This window comes from Equus caballus, chromosome 7 (genome assembly GCF_041296265.1).
Source record: "Equus caballus isolate H_3958 breed thoroughbred chromosome 7, TB-T2T, whole genome shotgun sequence".
Taxonomy (NCBI): Eukaryota; Metazoa; Chordata; class Mammalia; order Perissodactyla; family Equidae; genus Equus; species Equus caballus.
Window position 1 is genome coordinate 88,124,178 of NC_091690.1, and position 26,223 is coordinate 88,150,400.

The following is a 26,223-nucleotide window of genomic DNA, read 5'->3' on the forward strand; positions in this document are numbered from 1 at the left end:
CTCAGGGCTGCCATGTAACTCTCCTGGCTAGAGCTCAGCACCTTTCCCCGGGGGCCCTCCGTGCCCACCCGAGGGCTCTGTCTGCATGTGTCTGTCCACCCAGGACTGGTGAGCCCCCTGAGGGCAGGGCCAGGTCTCCTCTTTTGCGGCTTATACAGGGTGGTTCACAAAATACACATCCTGCACTGGGCACCTGGGCTACAACGTGGACAACCCTCACGCCCCATCCTCAAGGAGCTCCGTGTCATGGGGGAGACGGACGCATCGGCAGATAGTCACATAGTGAGAGGCGGGCACTAAGGGGATTCCTACATTCCCGGTGTCGGCGGAGAAGTTGGTGGTAGAATTCTGGGTGGAGCAGCTTGGGCAAAGACACGTGGGAAGGAGAGAGATGTAAAGACGCCTTTATCACGGCTCTCTCAAAGGTCACCAGTGGTTCCTGGTTCATTCATTTAGCAAATGAATTCATTTAGCAAAGGATCTGTGGATATGGAGAGACAAGTAAATTATGGTCCCTGTGCCCAGGGAGCTCACTACAGTCTCTCCTGGGAGACGGGCTGAAGTCCAGTTAAAGAGTAACAGGGGACTTTTGTTCCTGGCATAGAAGTACATCATCGAAGAATAATATTTACAGTAATATTTATAGGGCACTAACCATGTGCTAGGTTAAGCCTCACATCAACTCCATGGCTAATATGGGAAAACCGGTACAGAACGGCCATGGAATCTCCCAGAGCACAGAGCCCAGATTTGACCTCAGCTACCCTGCCTCCAGAGCTTTTGCTCCTGTCTGCTCAGCCCTACTGCTCATTTGTTCATTGAAGGGAATAAGCGAATGGTTGTACAAACAAACCAATCTCCCCAGAGCATCCTCCATTCTGCACTTCCTAATCCCCCAGTGGCCCGCCTGGGCCTCCTGGGACACTCTCTGGCTTCCTGGTCACCAGGCCTCGGCCCCAGTATGGAAGAAAAACATCAGAGCAGCCTGGCATTGCCCTCGCCTCTGGCTGCACACAGGCAGACCCGCGGGAGCAGCTCCCAGGTCAAACGCTGTTTTGCACTTGGCTCATTTTGCAAGCGCAACATCGCCTTGCAGATCTGGGGCCTAGTGTGTGAGGCACGGAGGTCCTGTAAGTAATGGAGGGGGGGCCCACAATACATAGCCTGCACACTTAACTCATTGCCCAGAATAGGTGGGCTGGACAGAGCTGTGTATGTGTCCAGAATTTTGAGAGGCAAAGAGCAGATGAAATCAGCTGAGTTGTGTCTGCCCAGATTCCTCCTGCTCCCAGCCACTGTCATGAGCTCCTAACTGGTGTCCCTTCCTGCAGTCTCTCTCTGTCTGATCCCTCACCCTGTCTCACCAGCATGATGCTTCCACAGCCTACAGGCTAAATCTTATTTCCCGAGCCTGACGTATAGGGGTGTCTGGCCCAAGCCCAGCCCCCTTTGTCAGTCCCGTTTTCCCCACTGCACCCCTCTCACCACCTGCTCCGGCACCTCTTTCACAGCAGCAGCCTTTGCCCACGCTGACGCTCCTGTCTGGAACACCTTCCTCTCCTGCTCCTGCATTTTCCAACTGATGACACCATACTCATCCTCTGAGGCTCAGACACCACCTCCACTTGAGACTTCTCTCCTTGATGGCAGAGTTCACTGCTCTTCCTCTGTGCTCCATTATGGCACTGCTCTCCTCTCCCCTCCCTTAAGAGCAGGGGCCTCGTCTTAATCATCTTTGCATTCTTATTGCTGTCCCCAACCTCTGGCACACAGTAGGTGCTCAATAAATATCGGGTGAGTGAATATATCAATGCAGAGAGACCGGAGCATGAGTTCAGCCAGAACAAATTCTCACAATTTCCTAGCATTGGCCGCCAGCTACCCTGATGCGCCTCGCCGTGCTTGGGAGGAAAGTGCACCAGGGAGGAGGGCAAACTGGAGAAACGAGAACATTCTCACCACCCGCACCCCCTCCCCCAGCCTCGAACAGAGCCAGGAGCTGGGGCGCAGGCTGCCCATTGAGGATCGTGAGTGTCAACAAGGACAGAGCTGTGAGCATCCGTGTGGGGAGTCTGCTGATGAGGCTGGGGATGTGTCCCGGCCACAGGGGCTGCCGGCCCTTGGACCGTCAGGACAGCTATTTCTTCCTGTTGCTCTGGAGCCCCTTCCCCGTAAGCACACACCACAAAATCCATGCGCTCAAGCACCTGGGTGCAAATCCCTCTTTGGCTGTTCAAAAGCTGGGTGCTGTGGGCAACCTGCTTCACCTCAGTTTCATCATCTGTTAAATGGGGATAATGATAATACCTACCTCACAGTTCGGTGAAGGCTGACTGAGACAATGAAGTCAACACGGTGCCTTGCACACGTAAGAGGTTCCCGAAGAGAGCGGAGGCAGCAGTCAGACCCTGAGGCTCAGCCCAGCTCAGAGAAGAGGTGGGGCTGAGGCAGGGCAGGGCTGAGGAGCATGAGCTGCTACCCAGCAGGCCTTCTGCCTCTACAGAGGACAGACTGGTGCTGATGCTGGTGTGAGGCCACCCGAGGGTGAGGATGGTGGGATGGAGAGGAAGAAAGTGGGGCAAAGGGACCAGGCTCACAGGCAGTTTGACTCAGGCTGAGTGGGACATAGAGAGGGGCATCCAGGGGCAGCCCCACTCTCTAAGCTCTGTAATCCCATCTAGAAAAGGCTTGCCCTCTACATGGAACTTAGAGAATAATCCCTGGGACTAGGACCCAGGGGACCCCAGCCCAAGGCAGCAGCCAGGCTCGAGGGAAGGAGCCTGGGCTTGGTTCCCTGCTCCACACACTGACCCATGAGTCACCCAACCTCTCTGCCCTCAGTTCCTACTCCTGCAAAATGGGTGGTAACACCCAGCGGGAGGCTTCATGAGTTCATGCGTGCAGTGTGCTTCACAAAGGGCCTGGCCCATAGCAGGCACCCAGTCAGCACTGGCTGCTTTCTCAGTTCACAGTTCCCTGGGGCTCCTGTCTTCCTGGCACAGACACGCGCTGTCAGCCAACGGGCAAGGCTCCTCGCTCCAAAGCTGAGGGGCAGTTGGTACAAGGGACTGGCAAAGTGACCCCAAACCCAACGCCTGGACCTTCCCTGTCAGGTTGTGATGAGAAATCCCCAAACAAGATGGGGACTGGAGGCAGAGACCCCTCGGCCCCAAATGCACCACAGTCCCCGATGGAATTCAGGCTCCAGAGACTGAGGTCACAGGAAAGCCAAGAGGCTCGTCTGCCAGTCCACAGCACCGCTGAGGAGGGAAACTTGCCATCTGTTGGATGCCCCATTCAAGGACATTTTGGAAAAGCAGGAAATGGGGGTGCACACAGGCATGCAGACACTGGGCCCAAGGTCCTTCTCTCTGCTCAGTTCTGTGCTCACACTTAGGAAAACTTAGGACAACTTCCCTTGGAAAGGACTGCTTTCCTGGGCCTCTGCTGCACTAGCTGTGACCTTGTTCCTGAGGGAGGCCCTACAAACCTGGATCAGGTCCCTCTTTCCCTGGGCTACGGGGGGCTCCGAGCCAGGTTTCGCGTTGCCGGCCTCCTCTGCAGCCATCCCCTGCCCAGGTTTCTGAACACCGATTCCACCCTCCGCATTTCTCAGCTCTTCTTTTCCTACCTTTAACAAGGTGTTTATTTTATACGTATCTCATATCAACGAGTTTCAAGTGCTTTTTGGAAGTAGGTGGGTATAAACAATACCTTCACGATTGACTCAGCCTGGGGTTCTGCTCTTTAATTAAGACAGTGGTCTTTGCCCAGACACCCACGTTTGTCTGGGTTATCTCTGGCTCCTCAAAACACTGAATGGTCTGTGTCAGCTTCGCTGATGACCAAGCCGGAAACCAATGTTTATGTTGCTACTCCTCACTCTGGGGGGTGACACAACTGAGTGACCATGGGATCTGGAGTCAAACAGAACTGAGTTCGAATTCCAGCTCTGTCACTTATTAGCTGGGTGAATTAGGGCACATAGTTTAACCTTCATTTATAAAACGAGAACCGTTAACAGTACTTACCTAGCTGGTTGTCATAGGATTAAATGAAATAATGCGTGCAGAGGACTTAGCAAAGCACCTGGCACATAGTAAGAGTTTAAGAAATACCAATGATAATAATGAGAATAAGAATTGACTGCATTTATTGAGTACTCACTGAACCCACAGCGGGTACTCAATAAATACATGGTGCATCCTCAACTGAGATGGATGCTTGAAGGGGGACTGCCCACCTGGCCACTGTTAGTCTCTCCCCACTAACTGAGCCCCGAGGGTGCATTCAGTACCTGTTCCAGAAGACGGCCCCTGAGATCTTCTGCATCTCCCCCAGCGTGGCCAGGAGGAGAGAGGACTTGCCACAGCCCACCTGCCCCACGATCATGGTCAGCTGGCCTGCAGGGAGGGAGGGCAGCAGATGCGAGCGGGGCCAGGAGGGAGTCTGAACGACCACCACCCTGAAAGACAGACAGACAGATACACCCAACCTGGGGCCTTCATTTGCTTTCCTCCTACCTAGAATCCCCAGGGAGTCCTGTCCCCCTTCGAGAAAGGTTTCCTTCTGGAAACCTACATCCTCCTTCTGGCTCGCCAGGTCCTTCCTCCACAGCTGATCCCCGTTCCCCTTCCTAAGCACTCAATTCTTCCTTCCAATGCTCCCCACTGTGAGCCCAGCTCCTCATGGTCCCAACGAAGGCCACCCGGGGTCCTACTTCCATCCTACTTCCATGCTTTGCTCATGGTGCTGCTTTTCCCTGGATGCCCACCCTGCCGCACGGCCCGAGGGACCCTCCTCGTTCTCAGAATCCCCACCTCTTCCACAACACCTTCCCTGGCTAATTGGGACTGCTCTTCTCTTTGTGAAGTGCCCACACTGTCTGCAACAGATGGTTTGACATCAAAACCCCGCTGTCTTGCCCCGTCCTTGTTGCTGCACTCCTACCTAGCACCTCGAGGGTGTAGCCCACCTCCTCTCTAGCGTTCACTCCCCAGAGCACCCACGAGAGTGTGCACAGAGAGCAGGGACTCAATGAAGGCTGATTTTTCTCCATGTCGTTCAGGGGAACATGGGGAGGGGCGCTTCAGATATGACTCCAACGGGGACCCAGACCATGATGGAGGGGTGAGCTGGGCCATACCTCGGGGGATACGGATGGTGATGTTGGACAGTGTGGGGATTCCATCGGGGGTCCACGTGAAGAAGCCTCCGATGATCTTTGTGCGTAGCATCCCACCACGTGGAAGAGAACAGTAAGGCAGCTGTTTCTCAGTGTGAATAGTCTCTTGCCTCCTCTCCCCCATGAAAGTCAAAAACACTGATTCCAGTCCTTGGATCATTTCCAGGATGGTGGGGTGGGGTGGGGTGGGGAGGGGGGCCTTCTCATGCAGATCCCTGCTCGAGGCTCCCAACCCTGAGACGCCATGGGTCCCCCCCGGTGGAGATAGAAGTGTTGCCCCTGGTCTCGGGACTCCTGTGGACCCTACAGGCAGGTAGAGTGACCTCTGGGGTGGAGGACTCAGCACATCCATCTCTGGCCCTTCAGGTGCTGAGCTCCCTTCTGGAGATGGGGCTGGGGGGCTGGGCGTGGGGCTGCAGGGTTCAGGACTCACCTGGACACAGCAGTTGTCAGCATCCCCGTCTGCACTGGGGGCCAGCCTCTGCAATGGGCCCGTGAGGCCCCGACAGTCCTCCCGGGCTGGACGCCTGCGGTTCACAACCTTGAGGGGCTGGGGGTAGTAAGGAGGAGGTGAGGGCCCACGGGGCTGGGAGCTGTGCAGGGGATGGAGCTCCCCTTGCTGAGGAAAGGCTGGGGCAGGAAGCAGCAGGGCGAGAGCAGCAGGCACCAGAGAAAGCACGAGTGGCAGCGGAGGCCGGGCACTCACCACCGCTGGGTACTTGCTGGCCTGACCCTGGGGCGCGGGCTCCCGGGGAGCACACTGCTCCTTGCGGATCTCGGCACTGGACAGGAACTCGCTCAGCTTTTGCACACTGTGGAGGAAGCACAGAGACACCCCTCACCCTGCCAGGGGCAGAGGGGAGGGGAGAGCGAGGAGGGTGAGGCCTGAGGGAGCAGCTCTGAGAAGGTTCTGGGTCCTAGGTGTGGCCCCTACAGAGCCCACACTGGAGGGGGACATGAGCATCCCATAGCGGGGACAGTAATAGGTGTTCCCAGGGTTTGTTAGGGGTGACTGGTCAGCTGGAGTAGGTTAGGGTCTGGATTAGGGTGGGATTGGCTGGCTTTAGGGTTAGTTTAATATTAAAGTTGGTTAGTCTGGGTTATTAGACTGAAGGATGGTTGGCGTTGGGCCTTATCAGTGACTGTTAGAGGTAAAGCTGGTCAGTGTTAAGGTTGGGTAGGATTAGGGTTGGTTATTAACAATCACTAATGTTTTTGAGCACATGGTACGTCAGACCTTGTGTTAAATGTTTTGCAAGCACATCATTCAATCCCCTGCTGGGGCAGGTGTGGGGAGGTTTTACTCTTCCCAGCTCTGGGAGGAAAAGGCCAGCCACCTACCCCCTCGAATTTCCCTGTGGACCCAGGAGGCTAGGGAAGGTTCTCTCTTCTTCCTGGGGGTGTGGAAGCTGGGAATTGTTTGTAGCCTCCTTTCCTCCATTCTGTCCACATGTCCAACAGGCCCGGGGCCCACCAAGCCCTCCAACTCTCAAGGCAGAACAGTCTGACGCTCTAACGGAGCTGTGGCCCCGGTTTCTGTTCTGTGCACAACCCCCGTCCCCAACCAAGAACAGACTGCCAGCCTCTGCCAGCTTCCCCGCCATCCTCGCGCCAGCACTCCCTCAGCAGCAACCAGAAAGATGGAGCCAGCTTTGGGTAAAGCTTTAGGCCGTGTCCTGCTCCCACCTTCCCCAGAGTCTGCTCTCCCTCTTTAAAAAGGCCTCAGCTGCCCTCGAGACAGTGAGACCAGGAATGTTTGCATATGGAAATGTTTCTGGATCAGGCAAAGGACTTCCCACAGGTGTAGCATCCTTGAATCTGTGGTTTCTACAGAAGGGCTGGGGTGGGGGTGGGGAAGGAGGCGTGATCATTAGAAGTCACAATGCCATGGCCGGTAAAACTGAGTCAGCACAGCCGATCCTGGAAATGGGAGCTGAGCCCTTTCCAGCCAGCTACTTCCTGGTCAGATGTTCCTATGCCCACACTTCTGATGAGTTAGGCCCCCTGCCATCCTGAACCCCTGGGAGATTTCCCTCATGCAAGCTGCTCTTGCCATCAGCTGCTTCATTCCAACGGCTACTCCTCCCTGTTGGCTGCCTGGGACCCGCCAGGGTCCCATTAGACAGGGGTGTCACTTTCCTCAAGGCTGAAGGGGCAAGAGTACAGAGGACATTTGTTACTATCTGGTTCTATTTGCGATGGGAAAGGACATAGCTAGCTCTACAAGAGGCATGACAGGCCCTTGCTTTCAAGGAGCTATTTCAGAGGCCCAACGAAATCTTCACACTCTAGCCATGGTATCCCCCAGCCAGAGCCTCTGCCCTCTACCTTCAGGCTTTCCTTCCCGAGAAGGCAATGCCTCTGGGCGAGTGGCAGAGTCACCACTGGGCTCTAGAGCCTGGAAGTCGGGGGCCTCCCAGAGCCGCAGGCCAACTGGGGACAGGATGGGCAGGGACATGGGGGAAGCTGCTCCCCTGGCCAGCGAAGGCTCTGGGACCCATGGAAAGAATGCGGATGTTCAGCCCGGGGAAGACAAAGATTCAGTGGATACCTTCTGAAATCCAAGGGGCTGTCATGTGGGGGAGGGATGGCACTTGTTCTGGGTGGCTCTAGAGGGTAGAACTAGGACCAATGGGTAGAATTTTTGAGGATATATTAATTTGGGCTCAACATTGAATTTTTTTTTTTTTTTTTTACAGACTTGTCTTGGAGGTGACATTGAGTTCCCTCTTCTTGGAGATATGTTAGCAAGTTGACTAGTCCTTTCTCAGGACTGCGTGGAGCAAAGCTACACATGGTGTACGTCTGTCTGACCAACCACGACCAGCTGCAGCGAGGCCCAGGTCCATGGGGACCTGTGTCCTGGGCCCAACAGCTGTGGTTGCAGCGGTCACCGGAGCCAGCCCTGGGGCTGCCACACGAGCTGCCTGTCCTGTGCCCTTGCTGGACTCTCCTCTCACCTGACTAGAGCTTTGACCGTAGACCGGACCACACTGGACAGCAGGAACAGCGGCGTGACCAGGATGTGGAAGAGGGAGAGGGAGGCGAAGGCCACGGAGGGGGAGAAGTCAGCCTCTTTGAAGAAGCTGACGTGGCCCACGAAGGTCTGTGGACAGAGGCACACGTGAGATGGGGGGGTGCCTCAGAGGGGGGGCCCTCCCACACCCGCAGCACTCAGCCCCCAGGAAGGAAACGAGAAGGCTGGAATAGGGACCCAAGGGGACCGTTCTGTCAAAGACATAATCATCATCCTCAGTCTCTATGGCAACGTCCCCAGCAAGTTCAAGACGTCAAGCTGGAGGGCCGGGGCTGCTCCCTCCCTGTCCTGCCCCCTCCTTGCCAGGAATGACCAGGGAGAAGCCCTCAGGTTACGTCAGCTCTGCCTCCCCCTCAGACAGCAGTTCTCAGTTGGGGAAAATATAAACCCGACAGTTACAGAATCGCCTCCTCGTCCTGCCTGCCCCCTGCCACCTGGCTAGCTGGCGGCCTCTGTTACCCAGAGTTCCCCTGAGAGCCAGGCCAGGAACCAGCCCAACAAATCACATGGAGAGTGAATTCCAAACCTGCCTGATGGGCTGTGAACTCGCTGCAGCTCAGGGACACCGGCCCCCCCCCCCCCCCCCCGGGGGAAATGAATGCATCTTTTTAAAAAATTGCAGCCAGCACAGAAGAGAGTGAAGGGAGCCCTGGGGGATGGTAGGGACTCGTGGGGGCCCAGGTGCTTCTGAAGGGCTCATTGCAGGTCTCCTCTGCTGAGCTCACATACAGCTTTGGTCAAAATCCCTTTAGGAAACCACCATTGTCATATTTAATGATGTGGGGAATTGTTTGTGCGATATTCTTAAATTTTAAAAGGCAGGTTACAAAACCTTGTGTCGCACAATCCTATTTTTGTAAGAATGTCATATTATGTGCCTTAAGAAAAGATGGGAAAGAAACACACTGAAGATGTCACCAGTGGGATTATGGTGATTTAAATTCTCTTTGCCCTTTCCTTTCTGAGTTTCCCAACATTTCTACAATAAACATGTTTCACTTTTATAATTAAAAAGTTCAATAGCTATTTTTTAAAGATTTCTTTAAAGACTAAGCCTCAGGTCCTCCAGGCCTGGAGGCCGGGGCCCTGTCTGCTGGAGTACGGGAGGGACCCTCTCCGTATACAGACTTTCAATCCATCGCCCTGTTCTCAGACCCACTGCTGAGCTCACCCGCTGAAGTTCCTGTGCAGAGAAGACCAAACCCTAGGGGTTGGGGGCCTCCCACCACAGACACCCTCCCCTGCCCCACCAGGCCAGGTGATGGAGAAAGGATCCACTTACAATGAGGACGGCTGCGATGGGGATGGCCGTGTTCATGAAAACTGTGGAGGAAGCACAGGGCAAGTTTAGTGGGAGGGATGAGGCTGCTAAAAACAGTGATCAGGTGGCAGTTCAGCCTCTGGGGTCCTCTCCCCAGCCTGCGGGGTGGAGCTGGGTAGGGTGGGAGCAGAACTGTAGCCCTGTGGCACCTCCAGCTCCTCACACAGCTCCTTACACAGCTCCTTGAAGTCCTGTTTCCTTCGGGACTCTTGTTCCGTGTCTCTGAGACTTAACCATTTAAAGAAAGGCTCAAATGCTCCTCTTCTGCTCCACATGCACAGTGTGAGGAAGCCCCAGGAGAAAGCAGTGGGAGGGGGAGTTGGAGAGCTGGCTGCCTGTCAACAGTGAGGTCAGCAGTGTGTGTTTCTGGGGGCACCAAGTTGCTACGCCTTCCTCTGCCTTTGGTCCCTGTATCCCCCCAGGCCAGGTTCTCTCTGAGGTTTAGAGGCTTCCTAATCTCCATGGCTCTTGGGAAGGATTTCAAACTCATTCACACTAGGTATTAGCGACTAAGGACAGCTTAAAACAGGGTCTCCCTTAGCTCTAAGGCTTAGACTCCACGCCCAGGTGGGGTAGTTGGTTTGCTGCCTCAGGGGTCTTCTCCTTATTCTGTTTAAACTGTGGCCCTCAGATCCTTCAAAAGGACCCCAGAGAGCAAAGAGAACTGGGCTTAAAGTCAGAGAAGGGTGCAGTTCCTGTTAAATATAAGCTGTGTAACGTTGGGCAAGTCATTTACCTTCCCTGTGCCTCCGTTTCTTTACCTGATTTTTGTAAATTTGTACTTACTTGTCCACACACTCTGACTCTCTCCAAGGTGAGAGGAGGTGATGTAGGGAACAGGCTCTGTGAGCCAGAGGGACTGTCTGAATGTTACACCTCCTGGGCTACTAGCTTAGCCCTGCGCCACAGCTCGCTGCTCCTCCAGCCCAAGGTGTGAGATATCTGAGGTCTGGGCATGGGTTCCTCAACTTCCAGAGAGGGCAGCCCTCCTAGAGTAAGAAACGACCATCCTAGCTGCCACCTCCCCATCTCATCCTCCCTCTTTCTAGGAGTCTCTTCCAGGCCAGCCCAGAAAGGGTCTGGTTCTATAATTAGCCAAATTAAAGCAGAAAGAGCCAGAAGCCAGGAGCCAGAGGCCAAGGGCTCAGCCTGTGCACATGGACCCTGTCTAACGAATGGCGAAGTCTCTGACACTCTGAAGAAGTACAGATGTTCAACACCGTTCCAAGAAGCTGACTGTCCACTTACTCTAAGAATCCTACATGCACTGGTAATACACAGCGTATGCTGGAGATGTGGGGCCCCAAGCAGGTGGAAGGACATGGCCCCTGTCAGGGGGCTTCTAGTCTGAGAAAGGAGACAGAACTATGCTCCCAGGAAGCCCCTGATATGATGGGGAGACAGGGAACATGCCCCTAAGGAGTTCCCAAGCAAAGAGGCAAGATACTGCACCCATCTTTGGAGAATTCCTCATCCAATGGGGAAGACACAGCCCCTGTCTCAGGGAGGAGATATGGCTAGAGCTCTCAGGCCTTGCTAATCTCTCTGACCACAAGGCTTTTTGGCAACACCAATATCACACCTGACTGTGCTTTAACTGCCTTTCCTGAAGAAGGCTCCATGGTCTCCCAGTGCCACCACAATGCCATAGCCCTCTCTCCTCATAGTCCCTGGCAGGGGGCAGCATAAGCATTATTGCCTTCCTACAGTATAAGGGACCTGAATCTGGCACACAGGACATAGCACAGCCATCACTGGCTGGGGAGAGGGAGGGGAAGAAGGATGCCCACGAGGCCTGGGCCATTCACCGGCATCAACCTCGTAGCTCTAAGCACAAGGTAGCCTTGCCCTTCCCCTCCAGGGCCAGTTATTCCAGAGAGCTCCCTCAGGGCACCGGCCTCCTGCTGTTCCTCTCCTGCCCATCCCCATCGATTATCAAAGAGGAGGGGCTCAGGCTACAGAAGGCACCTGTGCACCACACCTCCCCCCAGCTCCCCCTACCCTGGCCCCTTGCCCCAACCCGGGACCCCTCCCACACGTTCTGGGCTCAACTCCCAGCTAAAGAACAGGCTTGACCCGAGTCAGATTGTCAATCAGCCCAACTCTGCTTGGAAAGCAAGCTGGTGCTCTGGAGCGAGAGCCACACAGAAGTCCAGACCTTCTGATCCTGTAATCCTGTCCTGGGAATTTATCCCGAATAATCACTCACAAAGCCCTCAGCAAGATGGTGTTCGCTGCAGCACTGTTTGTCACAGCAGAACAAACCCACAACCACAGCAACCAACGTCCTGAAACGAAATGCATGGGGAGCATCATCACGAGGGCTGCTCCAGTAAACGTGGTACCTCAGCTCTAGGGGGATCTTGCAGTCAGAAAACGTGGGATAACTGACATTTTACTCCACTCCATTTCTTCCCTGTCATATTTTTTTTAACTTATATTTTTTCTATTTTGTCGTCTTTATTCTTTTCTTTGAGGAAGATTATCCCTGAGCTAACTGCTGCCAGTCCTCCTCTTTTTGCTGAGGAAGACTGGCCCTGAGCTAACATCCGTGCCCATCTTCCTCCACTTTATATGTGGGACGCCTGCCACAGCATGGCTTGCCAAGTGGTGCCATGTCCGCAGCCGGGATCCAAACCGGCAAACCCCGGGCTGCTGAGGCGGAACGTGTGCACTTAACTGCTGGGCCACTGGGCCGGCCCCTATTGTCTCTATTCTTGAAGCTGCCTGAACTCCTCTGAGGAACGACACAAGCTATAAATAAATTTGCAAATGAGCATTCCAAAGCTGGTGCAGCAACATGGAGAATGCTTAGGACAGAATTAATCTCTGCCCTGTTCTGGCTGTTGTACGGAGACACTAAAGAATGAACGTGCAACTTTCCACCTCCCTCACCCTGCCCGGGAGGGACAGCCCCTGTGCCGGGAGCTCTGGTTCTCTCTGGGGTGGGAGTCGAGGGAATGAAATCACAGATGCTTGTGTTTTAAAGGCCTCTCTGAAGATCAGCCCACTGGGCGCTGGGGTGGACATGGCTGGGACTGGGGATGTCAGTGTCAGAGATGGGGCGGCTTGAAATGCTGCAGGCTCTGCCATCTCTCTGAGCTCAGCAGACAGCCTGTGTCCTAGTGCGGGTGGGGAAGGAAGGGAGCGGGCACCCCAGCTGTCCTGGGTTGAACACCTGTGGCCTTGCCTCCCTTTTCCTGAACCACATAAGGCCCTGGGAGACCTTAAAGGTGGTGGAGGGGTGAGAAATATGACCAAGAGTAGATTTCTCTCCAACTTTGGCACAGGGTGGGCTGACTCACTTTGATTTGCTCTAGGGAAGAAAAAAAAAAAGAAGCAAGCACATGACAGTGCTCAAATCTTGAATGTTAGGGGGCAGGAAATACTGAGAAATAACACTAAGTGCAAGCAGAAGATGACAAAATGATGTGTGAGTGTGAAGCTGTTATGGAAAAGTTTGGTTGCATGTAGGCAGGCCTGAAAGGTCACCTTCAAAAGTGAAAGCCTTCTGGAATGGTGTAGAGATATGGGTAGGTGTGGTTTTCATACCCCCTAAAAATATCCCTTAAGAAATATTCATTCAAAAATTATTTTTTGAGGGTCTCCCCTGTTCCAGGCATTGTGCTGGGTTCTGCGGGTCCAGTAGTGAACAATGTGTCAGCTTTTCATAACCCCCCGAACAAAACAAAACAACAAATCAACTGACACAAGAGCTGGGCTCTGATCCTTCCCTCCCCATGACTTTGCCCAAGGAATGCTGCCTGGCCTCGTCGGGGGCGGCCCAGCGCTGCAATACAAGGAGGTTTTCATTTCCAAAGCCTCGATAAATATTTCAGAAGCCATGTGTCAGGCAGGCACAGCCAGCCATCTGTGCCTCTGGTTAACTTCATCTTTGTCCCCCGAGAAAGGCCAGGGAAAGGGCTGCGGGCCCACAGCCTGGGCCTGACGGCAGGTAGCACCTGCAGGAGGAGAAATGCATTGGAAGTGCACAAGGCTACTTTGCATTCAGCCGGATAGTCAGCAAAGTCAACAGAGGGGAAGGAACGGTGTGTGCGCCGTGGCAGCAGGGGTGGAAACGTGGCAGGAAGCCCACAGTCCCACTGATTTCTGCCTCCTTAATTAACGGACCTCCCCAGCTCTCCACCAGCCACCTCCCCTCTCATGCAGGCCGGGATGCCCCCGCAACCAACCGTGGCTGCACCAGCTGGTGGAAGGAAGGCCAGATACTGAAGAGGTTCAGGGACACTGGAGAAGGAAGGGGACCAGGTCTGCAGGTCACCTTGTCCCCCAACACTGGCTGTTCTGAGTCAGGGTCTCCATCGAGGAGGACAGAAGAAGCACAAGACTTGCCAAGAACAGTCAGGCCCTGGGTTGTGGAGGGGGGCAGGTGCTGGGTGCTCATGAATGGGGTTCCCCAGCACCATCCTGCCCACTCCCCACCCAGTCCATGGCAGAGTTGGGTTTGGGGTTTCTTTTTTGTTTTTCAGGACACAGTATGAGGCCAGTCACATTCATCCGAGGAGGGCCCACCCGACTATGGTTCAGACCTGACTGGGAAGAGGGAAGACCCCTGACCACAGAACACAGGACGGGATGGCAAACACATCTTTCCTTTCCTTAAACTCCTTCACTGGGTCCCCTGCTTCAGGATAAAGCCGGAGGCCTGAACACGGCGCACAGGGTCCTGCCCGATCTGGTCTTGTTGTCACCCTCTCCTCACCGAATTACATTCTAGTCTGGAACAAACCATCATCCTTCTCACCTTTAGGACTTTGTGCCTGAAATATTCTTCCCCTCTTCTGGCTAAGTTGTTGTCATCCTTTGGGCATCAGCAACGGGCTTCACCTCTGACAAGGCTTCCTTGACATCCAGCAGCCCTAAGACTAGGTAGGGTGCAACTCTCACGGCCACCTAGAACACCCCTTTCTGTTCCCGTCATGCATGGTACAGCTGCATCTCTTGCTTCTCTACTAGAAGAGACCAACATTTGTTTTTACCACCGCATCCCCCACACTTAACACAAGGCCTGGCATACAGTAGGTACCCAGTAAATACTTGTTAAATAAGTGAATGAAAGAAACAAAAGAGGCCGGGGCTAGACGAGTAACACAAAAGAGAAAGTGGGGCATTTGGAACTGACCCCATGGCTCTGACCACGTGCATGGCCAGCGTTCGTGGCATGGTCTCCTACAAGTTTGTGAGGGTGAGGACCATGCCCGCCTCTCCTTTAACACCCAGGGCCTCAGGAGAGTCTGGCACCGAGAGACGCTCTGGAACAGATGCTGTACAAAGGACCGCGCGAACTGGCAGCATGTCAGCTGGTTGACTGGTGGGGCCTAGGACCCCTCCGTCACTGCTGCAAAGCTTGTCCTCAAACACATGCCTGGGCTGGACATCTAGAGTTGTGCTGCTTCTGCAAGGAAATGAGGATTGAACTGACTTCTAAGGGGGTGGCCACAACACCTGCCTCCAGGTTTTTCCCACTTTATCTTCTATTCAGTGAAATCCTGCCTGTCTTGCGTGGTGTAGCCCAAGCCGCCTCCAGCATGAAGCTCTTTGTGAACTCCCAGCTCATGGGTGCTTCCTCCTCCTCTGTTCTCTGCCATTTGCTGGCTGAGGACCTCAGAGAGTCATCACACCTCACTGAACCTCGGTTTTCCATGCTGTAAAATGGGACAGCGAGCTATATACCTCACAGAGTTGTGATGAGGACTGAGCTCAGTCAGGTTTGCCAGGCGGCCAGCGCAGAGCCTGCCACACCGCCTCATGTAGGTTAGCTCTGACTTCTCAGCAGAGTATAAACTCCCTGAGGACGGGGAGCACATCTTACTGTCTCTTGTATCCCTCCCAGGGCTTAGCCCAGGGCCAGGCACACAGGGCTGGGCTCACGCAACACTCACCGAGTAACTTACATCTCTGTTTTTCTTTGATTCTGGATTTTGATGGTGGGGAAATGGTACCCACTTTGTTTTCAGCCCCCCTGCACTGCCCTGCTCTGCCTCAGCTCAGGGCTCCACGCACAAGCGCTCTCAGTGATGCCATCAGATACAGCATCAGAGGTAACCTTGTCTGCCCAACAGTCTGGAGTTCGCTGAGCAGACTGAAAGCCCAGCAGGTAGCACCAGGATGGGCCCCATCAGGAAACGTGACTCTGGGGCTCTTCTGTGGCGCCAAGACCATTTGGCTGGCGCCAGGGGCGAGAATGAAGATGCCCCATTACCTCATGTCTAATCACCTGTGTCCAGATCCCTGGTGATAGAGAGCAGAAGGCAGGAAGTCCGGGAGGAGGCAAATGAAAATGCACTCAAAGCATATACCTGCAGCTGGGAGGTGCCCCCACCCTACCCCATCTCTCCCTGCCCCACTGTCCACCACACAAAGAAACCCATTCCAGGAAAGGTGGGCGAACGCTGAACAAACAGCACTTGGCTTTCAAAGCCTCCCAGAGGGCTTGTCCCTTTCCCTCCCCAGTGTCCTTTTCCAGGGACCAGCCTGGGCTGCCCTGTTTATCCTCTACGTCACCAAGTCCTGGACAGGTGAGGGGCCCTGAGCAGACACCTTCTTGGCTCCAGAGCCCTTCCCTCCTTCCAGAGTCATGTCACCTTTTGATAACATGGAATCTCCTTTCCCTGGGTCCTCCTGGCCCCAGGCCCTTCACAAAGCCATGGCTTGTCTTTTGCAGGCCCCTTGGGACAAGGAGCATCTGTTAGATAGGCTTCAAACATGGCCCACGTTGTAGTTTGGAATGCAGGAAATGAGTGCACATCTCCAGAGGCAAAGCAGCTGGCACCTGCCCCCAGCTATATGACCTGAGCTGCCCCCACTTTGCTGCTAGGAATCTTGGGGACCCAGTGCCCCTAATTCCTTTGCTGCTTCCCTCCCCTCTCTCTCATTGCAGCAACGGTGAGCCTGCCCCACCACACCCTGCTGTGTTGTTGCTGGAAGAGGAAGTCACCTGGCTGCGGGGGGAAGCCCCCCCACCTCAGCAGCTGTTCCCACTGATGGGTGTCTGGAAGCCAGGTGTCTGAAGGCCAGGTGTCTGTAACTCAAGGGGCTGTACGCAGTGTGGTGTTACTGTTAACGCAACCAGACCCAGGGGCAGCAGAAATGGCAGAGAGAAGGATGAAGGGAGCCTGGGTCTGTGGACACTGATGTCTGAGTTCCCCAGATGGTCCTTCCCAATTTCTCCTGTCCTATGGAGAGCCTCTGAGCACCACAGGATCAGGGATGAGCGTAAAGGGGCGAGACCAGGAACCAAGAGTGTCTTGGTGAGGAATCCAGAAAGCAACGGCTGCCTGCCATGCTCACAGCTCCATTCTGAGAAAATCAGATCCTAGCAGGACTTTCTGCAGAAAGATGCCATGGCTGGTGCTGTGTGTGGTGAATGGCCCGGCCACTGCTGACCGGATCAGGGTCCCAGTCTGAGGCACAGACGCCATGGTCTGGCTGGACACAGGGAGGTGGGACACCTGGGGTGCTCAGGGCAAGTCCAACCTTCGGGTTGGATGGTGGCCACCTGGCCCCACCAGACCCTCTCTAGGCAGGAGGGACTCCAGGAATGCACAGATGACCTGAAAGACCATCTCATTCTCCACAAGTCTATCTGGGAGACACAGCCAGCACACCCTCCACTATTTCCCCACCACCTGCCACCCCCACAGGCATGTCCCTTCCTGGCATACCAGAAGAACCAATTTCAGCAGGCGAGGTGGTCAGTAGTGTCCATCTCTCCTACCTTCCTCCCCTGTTTCCCACTCCTTTCAGAGCCCATTCTACGTTCTTTCTCTTCTACTAAGAGAAAATACCTGAAAAATGGTGCCCATTGTGTCCTGTCTTCTTCACTCCAGACAAGTTCCCAGCTCTGTGTGGAAAACAGCATGAGGCTGGGAGCTAAGAGACTCCAGAGGACCCAGTCTGAGCTGTGCTATCAACCTCAGGAGTGACCTGACCTCAGGAAGGCAACCCCTCTGGGCCTCAATTTCCCATCTGTAAAACCGTTCTGCCAACCTGCAGAAAACATTTTCCGTTTACCTCTCCTCCCCACCTTCTAATTTCCACAGATCTACCCTTTAATTCCCAAATTCTCTCTTCAGCCATGTTAATTCATTTCACCTGTACACTGAGTTGTTTGTTTCCTTTTAGTTTTTTCTCTCTGGGGGCTTCCTCTTGACCCTTCCTACTGCAATGGTCCTTACACTGGATGGGTCAGGGAACCAGTGTGAGGTCTGCCAGCTGCTCAACGTCTGCATCCCAACTACGCACTTGGAAAGTAACCACCACAGGCTGCGTCCTTGGAGCCGCTGGACCAACTGAGACAAACTCAGGCCAGGATTCCATCGGTCACCTGACCTCCATCAGCCCTCACTCTGACCTGGGGACTATTATGCACCAAATTTATTTCAACAACAAGATTTTTAATTTCTAGAAGTTCTTTTGGCTCTCTTTCCCACAATACTTTCCTGTTTTGTCCTGTGGGTTTTATACTTCCTTTAGCTCTTTCATTGTTTTAAACATATTTTTTTTTTTTATCTCCCTCAGGACCCTTCTGTCATCTCCAGGTATCGAGGGACTGATTCTATTTTTTTTTTCCTTTGCTGACTCTCACTCTGGTGGAGCGTTTCCTCTGGTGGATTTTTCTTTCTTTATTATTAGCTCCTTGTTTCAACAGGAATGTTCACCGTAGGAGCTCTACACTCTCTTGAAAGTGGTTTTAATACACGCGTCTGCCAGGACCCTACGAGTTTTACCAGTGTTGGTCTTCTTTTCTCTATTTTCTGGATTTGGGGTTCCCAAAGCACAGGCACCACACCTGTGAGTGCCTCAAACTGGAGCTTCTGTTGTTGAAAGAGAAAGTGTCTCCTTCTCACAGCCCCAGGTGGACGGAAGCTTCCCTGTAGCTTCCCAGGGCAGTGGAGCTCAGTCTGACTTACTGAGAAGTCCTCACACTTAGGAGAATTCAAAACAGTTGCTATTTATTCGTTTACTGCTGCCTCTACTAACATATCAGCACAACAACATGTCAAAGACCTCGTGTGTCTTTCTCCTCACTGCAAATTGAGGGCCAGCACAGGGCCCCACACACAGCAGGCTCTCAGCACATATTTGCTGGATAAATGACTAAAGAACACTCTGATTTCGGGGGGCTCTGCTACCCCGCCTGGAGGGGATGATCCCAAAGGCACCCGCTTCTGCCGCCCCTACCCCCTCACCAGAGCCCTGACACCCTACCCCAGCCTTCAGGCAGCAGCACACAGGGGTGGCTGGTTGGGGAAGACTCACTCGAGATGGAGGTGTAGACGGCGAAGGCCCTGAGGCTGGTCATCTCCTTCTTGCGCGTCATCTCCACTCGCGTGCGGAAGATGTTCTCCCAGGCGTACAGCTTGAGCAACTTGATGCCACGGAGCATCTCGTTGGTCTGCTTCAGCCTCTCATTGGAATACTCCTGCCAGGGGTCACCGAGTCAGAGAAGGGTTTCCTCTGCCCCCATCCCACCCAAGAGGAAGGAGCCGAGTCACTGCCCTCACCATGTCACAGATATGCCCAGCTCCTGTCCCACAGGGATGCTCCCTGTCTCCTCCATTAAACCCATTTCACAGACAAAGAAACTGAGGCCTGGATGGGTGAAGTGACCTGCTGAAGGTCAATGATAGTGTGGATGTGTGTGTGGGACTGGTTGGTGGCATCTCGGGGAAGAGTGAGAAGACCAGCTGATGTGACAGAGGAGGGAGCAGGCAAACACATGGGGGAAGGATGGGGAAAAGGGCCATGTGCACACCTGTGGACACTCACCAGTGTGCTCCGCTGGGCCTGAGAGAGCTTGGTAGCCACAAAGTACTGGACAGGGGCCAGCAGAATGATGACAGCTGCCCCAATTAAGGCACTGACCCCGAGGATGTAGTAAAGGAGAATCACACCCACGATGATCTGGGAGGGAGAAGGGGATGAGCTCTCTTTGACCCAGTGGCTGCCCTGCTAGGGGGTGTTGGCAAAAGCTGCCTCCCCGGTCCCCAGTCCCCTTAAGTGGGACGTGCCTGGTGCCCTGGTCTCCAAATTGTCTTGGGGGGCAGAGGAGGAGGGGAGACAAAGCAATTTCAGAAGGAGGGATTAACACGATGGGCTCGCAGACGAACAGAGAGTTTCTGGGCTGGTAACTCACTGCATTTATCTGCAAGGCTGGCTGAAGCATTAACTCTCTGCAAGTCTATTTTCCAGATGGAAGTCTCAGAGCTGAGGTTGCACAACTGAGTGTGACAACGCCTTTTGTTCTGCTTGCTGGTTATCAAGGCTGACATTTCACTCTCGTTGGAAAAAAGTGATACACGAGAAAAGGGGCCAAATGGCAGCATCCATGTCAGACAAAACCAGTCCAGAGTCCGAGAGTTTACTTTTCATTCTTATGCTCCTGGCCTGTTTAATTTTTTAGAGATTCTGGAAGGTATTCTCTGCTTCTAGCTTTACGCAAATGACTGCCTGCTTCTGCATATTTATGAAAAGTGTAAATTACTCTCCCCAGCCCCCAAAGCATCAAGATGACAATTTCTCAGGTTGCCTTCAAAAGCAGGCACTTCTAAATTCAGGGCTTATTCTAGAGGAACAGATGTGCTGTCTTCCTTAAGAGAAAAAAAAAAAAAAAAGTCTGCCTGGGTTAGCCCAGCACTCCCCGAGCCCCACACCAAGTCGGCCGAAGCTGCTTGTGGCATCCCAAGGACAGAGAAGTGGGTGGGTGGCTCTGTGATTCCCGTTATTACAGAATGCCTCCTGCATCAGCAGGTTCTTGGGGGCTGAATGGCCCCTTCACCACCTGCTTCCCAGTGGTTAACTGATGTTAAATGCTGGCACAGATGGGCAGAGGAGCGCATTAGGAGATGAAGAACCGCCTACTCCTGCTGGGCCCTGCTCCCACCACCCCCGTGGAAAAGCATCCCTGCCATCCAGTCCTCTCGTCAGCTGTCCTCATATGGAGGCAATCAGCGTGCCCTCCAGCCAACTTGGGTTGGTCCAGACACCAAGCACTCCCAGAGTGACCACCAGGGCGCCAGCCAGGGTCGGTGCCTCATTCCCACTGCCTCAAGTGCTGGCAGCTGCTGGGCAGGAGCTGGGCAGGAGCTGGGCAGGAGCAGCTCCTCCTCATGCTCCGCCCATCCCTCTTCTGGCCACTCCTCTCTTCTGCAGGGGCCTGAATGGACCCCATGGGAGAACATACCAGAAATCAAAGATTCTGAGTGTGCAAAGCAAGTGTGGGGAATAAAAGGGCTATTTTGTCTCTTATTCGTGGGTTAGGAAAGCAATCTCGTGTAGTAGTGGGGAGATCACAGTCCCTGGAGTCTGCAGCCCTGAGTTTGAATGCAGTCCCAGCATTTACAGGCTGTGCAATCCTGGGCAAGTCACTCAGCCTCTCTGAGTCTTGGGTTCTTCATCTTTAAAGTGGTGAGTGTAATGCCCACTCACAAGGACTGTTGTGAAGATTAAATGAACAGATATGATGAGCACCCAGAACAGTGCTTGGCACATGGTTAGAGGCAAGGTGGCTGATCCTCCTTCTTAAACAAACAGGCCTCATTTAGGGGTCACTGTCTCTACAGAACCACAGAAAGGAGACACCTGGGTATGATGCGGCTACCAGTTCGCTGTATGGCCCAGGGTAAGGCCCTGCCCTCTCTGGGCCTCCGACGCCCATGGGAAGAGGAAACACAGAGGCCTCCACTATGGCCAAGGTTCTTAACCTGGTGACCTGGTGTCCATAAGCTTCGGGGGCCCACAAAGCCCCTGAAATTGTAGGCAAAATGTGTGAATGCACATTTGTTTTTCCAAGGAGAAGGTTTCATTAGATTTTTTAAAACATATATATATTATATATATATATGGTTATCTAGGGCTGGCGACGGGGATGAGGAGTGACTGCCAATGGGTGTGGGTTCTTTTCAGGGTGATGAAAATGTTCTAAAATTTGATGATGGTTGCGCAGCTCTGTGAATATGCTAAAACCCACTGCATTGTACATTTTAAATGGGTGAATTAAATCTCAATAAAGCTGTTATTTAAAAAAAAGGTATACATGACCCAAAAAAGATTACAAACCAGGGAGAGCCCCTGGGGACAAGGGAATGGGGTCCTGAGCTAACGTCAATATTATCAAAAGCTTCACGTGCCCTGTGACCAACCAGGCTGCACCGGGAATCCTGACCAGGTTGAAGGGATTGGGGGCTGGTCAAAGCTGTAAGTGGCAAAGGTGTAGTCTTTGAGGAATTAAAAGTGGAAAACCAAGTCATACTTCAGGATAAATAAGCAAAGGTAAGTGATTAGTGGAGATAAAAATTCCCACCCCGGTGTTGTAAGGGTTAATTACACAGGTGACAGAGGCTGGGGCAGGCCAGCCACAGGGCAGAGTTATTAGGTCTTAGTGTTAGTATTGTTGGCAATGGTGCGTGTGCAATAAACAATATAAGTAATAGTAACGGTAACAGTGCAGCAGGTTTGGTGGACAAAATGTTTTGAAACAGGTTGTTCACGGGACACAACAGAAAGGATAAAAGGCTGGTGACTGTATTGGATGAACTCTCCAGGCCCTCCTATAGTTTTCATAGTCACTGATCCAGCTTGGCAGGGCGGAGGGGGGCCAGGGGTCTGGGCCTGGGTAAGAAGGAATGGGGCATGGCCTATAGGGTTGTCCCTGTAGAAAGGACCCTCAGATTCCCTGCCCTACATTCCCACCTTGTCTAGCTGCCTCTCCGTGCGAGCCTCTCCTCCTATGTCCTTTTAACGTCTTTTAAATATAAGCTTTACAAGCAAGGAGGACCAAAAACGCCGCTTGAGATTAAGGGGTAGGGAATCTGCATCCCAGGAAGCAATGGCTTCTGCACAGGGAAAGCCCTCACCCCACCAAAAAGTGCAAGGCAGAGGGTCTGACATCACTGAGCGGCTGCTCTGTGCGGGGCCCTCTGCACGGTGCTTTACTTACACCGTCTAACCGAATCGTCACAGCAACTCCAGAGAGAGGGATCACCCCCATTTCACAGACGAGGAAACTGAGGTGCAGAGAGGTTAAGGATTTGAATCAGCCTTCTCATGCAGGTCTAGAGACTTTCCTCTATGCCAGGCAGCCCCTGTGGAGCCTACAGGCCCTCTGGGAATGGGTCTGCCTCCGGCCTGAGCACCGGAGAAGAGAGAGCTTCATTCCCAGGCACAGGACAGGACTCACAGACCCCACGGTGGAAGAGCTCCGATGGGAGGCAGGGCAGGAGAGGCCAGGGATCAGGTAAACCATGCCGGGCATCCTCCCACTGTCACGGGGAGAGCGTGCCTCCCTCAGAGCCAGCCCCAAATGTAATTTGGCTTGAAAAACAATCATGTTGTGGATTTTCAAAAATAATACATGCTTATTGGAGAGTTTAGAAATACATAAAGAAAATAAAAATCTCTTGTAATGCTGCCATGTGGCCTTCCAGTTCTTTTTTCTGTGTGACTCTGTGCCAATGTAAACATAGACACATTCCAACTTAGTAGGAAACACACTGAGTGTACTATTTTGTAATTTACTCTTTTGCTTAAAAACACATCGTGAACACTTTTCAATGTAATTAAGTACTTTGCTACAACATACCTTTTAATGTCTGCAAAAGTGTTCCACACGTGATTATTATAAAATTTTTTTTAAGGTTGCCTGCATTTTAAAAGTCTTAATGACATGCCTTCTCTGATCATCAAGAGAAATGCCACACCATTTGCAGAGTGTGAGACAGAATAGGGACCCAGGGGTGCACCCCTTGGAGACCCCAAAGGGTGGAAAGTACAGGAAACATGGAATGGAAGATGCTAAGCTACTAGTCACTGGACATGTACCAGCGGATTCTGGTTTTTGACCCCCCCCCCCCGCCCCCCCGCAAAGCACACATCGCTTACCTGTACTGGCATAGCCCAGAGGTTTGGGCACAAAAAGAAAAACCACATGAGCTGGTTCGTGTCAATGGCAACCAGGTTACAGATCTGCCCAGCAGTCATTTCCCCCATGGACAGGTTGGAGGTGGACAGGTGCATAATTTTATTGTAAATCTTGGTCTAAAAATGAGAGCAGAGTGTTTCACATTTGTCATCATCATCATCCTAATCACCACACCCCCGTCATACGTCCATGACGTGTCAGGGACTTCCCAGACATTCCCCACGGAGGCCCACAGCAGCTCCCTGAAGGGGTACTGCGTTATTGCTCCAATTTGACAGATGAGGTACCTAAGGTTCAGAGAGGCAAAGGGCTCTGATTACAGCTCAAACAAGTCAGAGAGGCAGCACTCAAGGAGGAGTCCACGGCAGCACAGCGAGCTACCTCCCCAGCAAGCAAGACCTCTCCCTCGGGGCAGGACTTTATTAGCTCTTAAGTCTTATAAGGAGATCTTTATGTCCTTGTGTTTTCCCGATTTACCAGATGCCAGTGGAGAACACACTTCTGAGTCATAAAAATAATGAAGTGGGGCAGCCGTCTGTTTTAATATGGTCATCTCCAGCCAGGGGAGGGGTACGCTCTGGGGCCAAGTCCTGGCTTAATTGAGCCTTAAAACAAAACAAGGGCTTGGCCTGTGATGGTCGTATGTGAGAAACGATGCATGAGTGTTGACCAGCCCTGGCATTGTCCCGGGGTCCAGCCCCGCCGAGGACCTTGTTCTGCCTCCCAGGGAGATGGAGGGCAGCACAGTAATGGCTCCCTATCAGCTCTGAACCCCAAAGCTCTATGTGCAGAGTGGTCATGCCTCCCAGAAAGACAGCAATTTCCAGGCTGTGTGCACTTGAACAAGGGAAAATGCATTCCTGTCGTAAACGTCCCAGGGAGTCCTGCTCTTGAATGAAATTCTATTGTGCATTCTGTGGATTCCTAGCCCTTAAGTCATCTTTTGCGTAAACCCAGGCTTTTTTGTGGGTCAGCTTTGCTTAAAGCACAAAACTATTCTATGTCTTTTTGTGATTTTATACATACCATGGGTAAGGTTTAAAATAATGGCAATGACATTTTTGGACAAATCTATGCACACCCTAGGTTATGTGAAATAGGTCTTCAAAGATTAATAATAAATGTTGTTTCAGTGAAGTAGGGACATAGAGCAATCTATCAAATAAAGCATTATTAAGTAAAGACCAGGATACACAGAAATATACAACCGACTGATAGCTAGTATATTTCAAAAATTATGTATAATACAAGAATTTTTCTTAACTTTTCATGCAGGAAATGTGGTTATTCTCAAACTCATGAAGACATAGATCCTTATCCATAATTTCCTGTAAATCTCTGAAAGGTTTTTTTTCCCTAATTTGTTTGCATAATTAATACCAGCATTAATTATGTAGCATATGAATTAATCTCTCATTAATTCAAAAGGTACAGACAGTTTGAGAAAAACAATTAGATGCTAATACATTATAAAGCCATTTTTGGATCTTTTAGTGTAATTGGAAAATATTGAGCCAGTGTGCAACTAATGACATACAAATACAGAGTAGATTCAATTACAAAACTGTTTGACTACAAAATTGCCTGTTGTTTGTGGTGATGCATGCCTGCCTGTCACAGGGAGGTCTGGGCAGAGGCCGAGATTTTCAGAGGGGTTTTCTGAACTGAGCAATAGCTTGGTGCCTCCTAGTTCTGAGCTCCTATGAATCTTAGAGGGTCTTAGATATTCCTGGGCTTTTCCCACCATGCTCACATGACATCGTTGAGGAAATGGCTGTGCTTTCTCAAGGAAAAACCACTGGGGATGGGCAGCCTTGTCCTGTACAGCTTCACAGGCTGTGCACTGCATACTGTAGGGGGCGCCATGCACATGGGCTATACCAAGATAACCAGAGTTTGGACCCTGCCACTGTCCCCAGCTCAGGCTATCCCCTTCTCCTCAGCCCCTTTTCTGCAAAACCTCTGGTCCTGGCTCCCAGAGGATCAGTCAATGAGGAACATTTCTGAAGAATGAGGTGGCTTTGGGATTTAGACACAACTTCCTAGGGTTCTACTGACTTCCTGGGAATAGCTTCGTACGGGAGAATCTGCTAGTTGTCCCCTAGGATCCATTCTTTCCTTTTCACAAGGAGAATTTCTAGAAGGTTGGCGGAGCCATAGCAGGGAAGGAGCCAAGGTCTCTGATGACTGTGTAGCTGCCAGGCCAGCCCTCACTAAATGTGAAAACAAATCTCTATCCTTTTTAACTACCATAATCCTCGGTCTCTCCATTCCAACAGCTGAACCAAGACGCTAATGAAGACACTGGGGCCTGGAGAACTCTTGTCACCACCGTGCTAAAGGGACCCTGAGTCCTCCCTGACTTTGATTATCCTTCCAATCAACTCTGAGAAGAAAGCCACAGGAGGCAGCAGCAAGAGGCTGGACCCTGGGACCCATCAGGCCAGATAAGTCTCTCTCATTATGATCCAAGATAGAAGAGCTCAAACAGATCTCAGAGGCTGTCTAGTCCTGCTACGTCATACATGTTTCCTTTTTTCCACCCAAAGAAGGCTGTCTGGTAGCAGAATGCTGGCACAGCTTCCTGGGAAGGATTCTGAGGCTGCATTTGCATTCAGCAGGAAAGAGTGCTGTGATCAATTAGTGACGTCCACCACTTTCAAGGCTGGAAACCGTGGAGGCCCAGGGCACTTCCCACCACCCCACACTGCCTTGTCAACGGTTATTGTTCTGAAACA

The 26,223-nt window shown here is 52.5% G+C and overlaps 1 protein-coding gene across 10 annotated transcripts in view; it reads right to left on the bottom strand.

Moving 5' to 3' along the window:
- Positions 1–26,223, bottom strand: part of ABCC8 (ATP binding cassette subfamily C member 8) — a 75,523-nt gene that overhangs the window by 26,010 nt on the left and 23,290 nt on the right. For 8 of the 10 annotated variants that reach the window (XM_070273421.1, XM_070273417.1, XM_070273418.1 and 5 more), the window contains 9 exons: positions 23,446–23,601; positions 19,336–19,470; positions 18,826–18,988; positions 9,505–9,545; positions 8,146–8,291; positions 5,892–5,997; positions 5,619–5,735; positions 5,147–5,222; positions 4,298–4,403 (listed from right to left, as the gene is read on the bottom strand). In XM_070273421.1, coding sequence (XP_070129522.1) covers positions 4,298–4,403; positions 5,147–5,222; positions 5,619–5,735; positions 5,892–5,997; positions 8,146–8,291; positions 9,505–9,545; positions 18,826–18,988; positions 19,336–19,470; positions 23,446–23,601 — 1,046 coding nt within the window. The remainder of the gene's footprint in view (positions 1–4,297; positions 4,404–5,146; positions 5,223–5,618; positions 5,736–5,891; positions 5,998–8,145; positions 8,292–9,504; positions 9,546–18,825; positions 18,989–19,335; positions 19,471–23,445; positions 23,602–26,223) is intronic. The other 2 variants (XM_070273416.1, XM_023646134.2) reach the window with 1 other exon arrangement.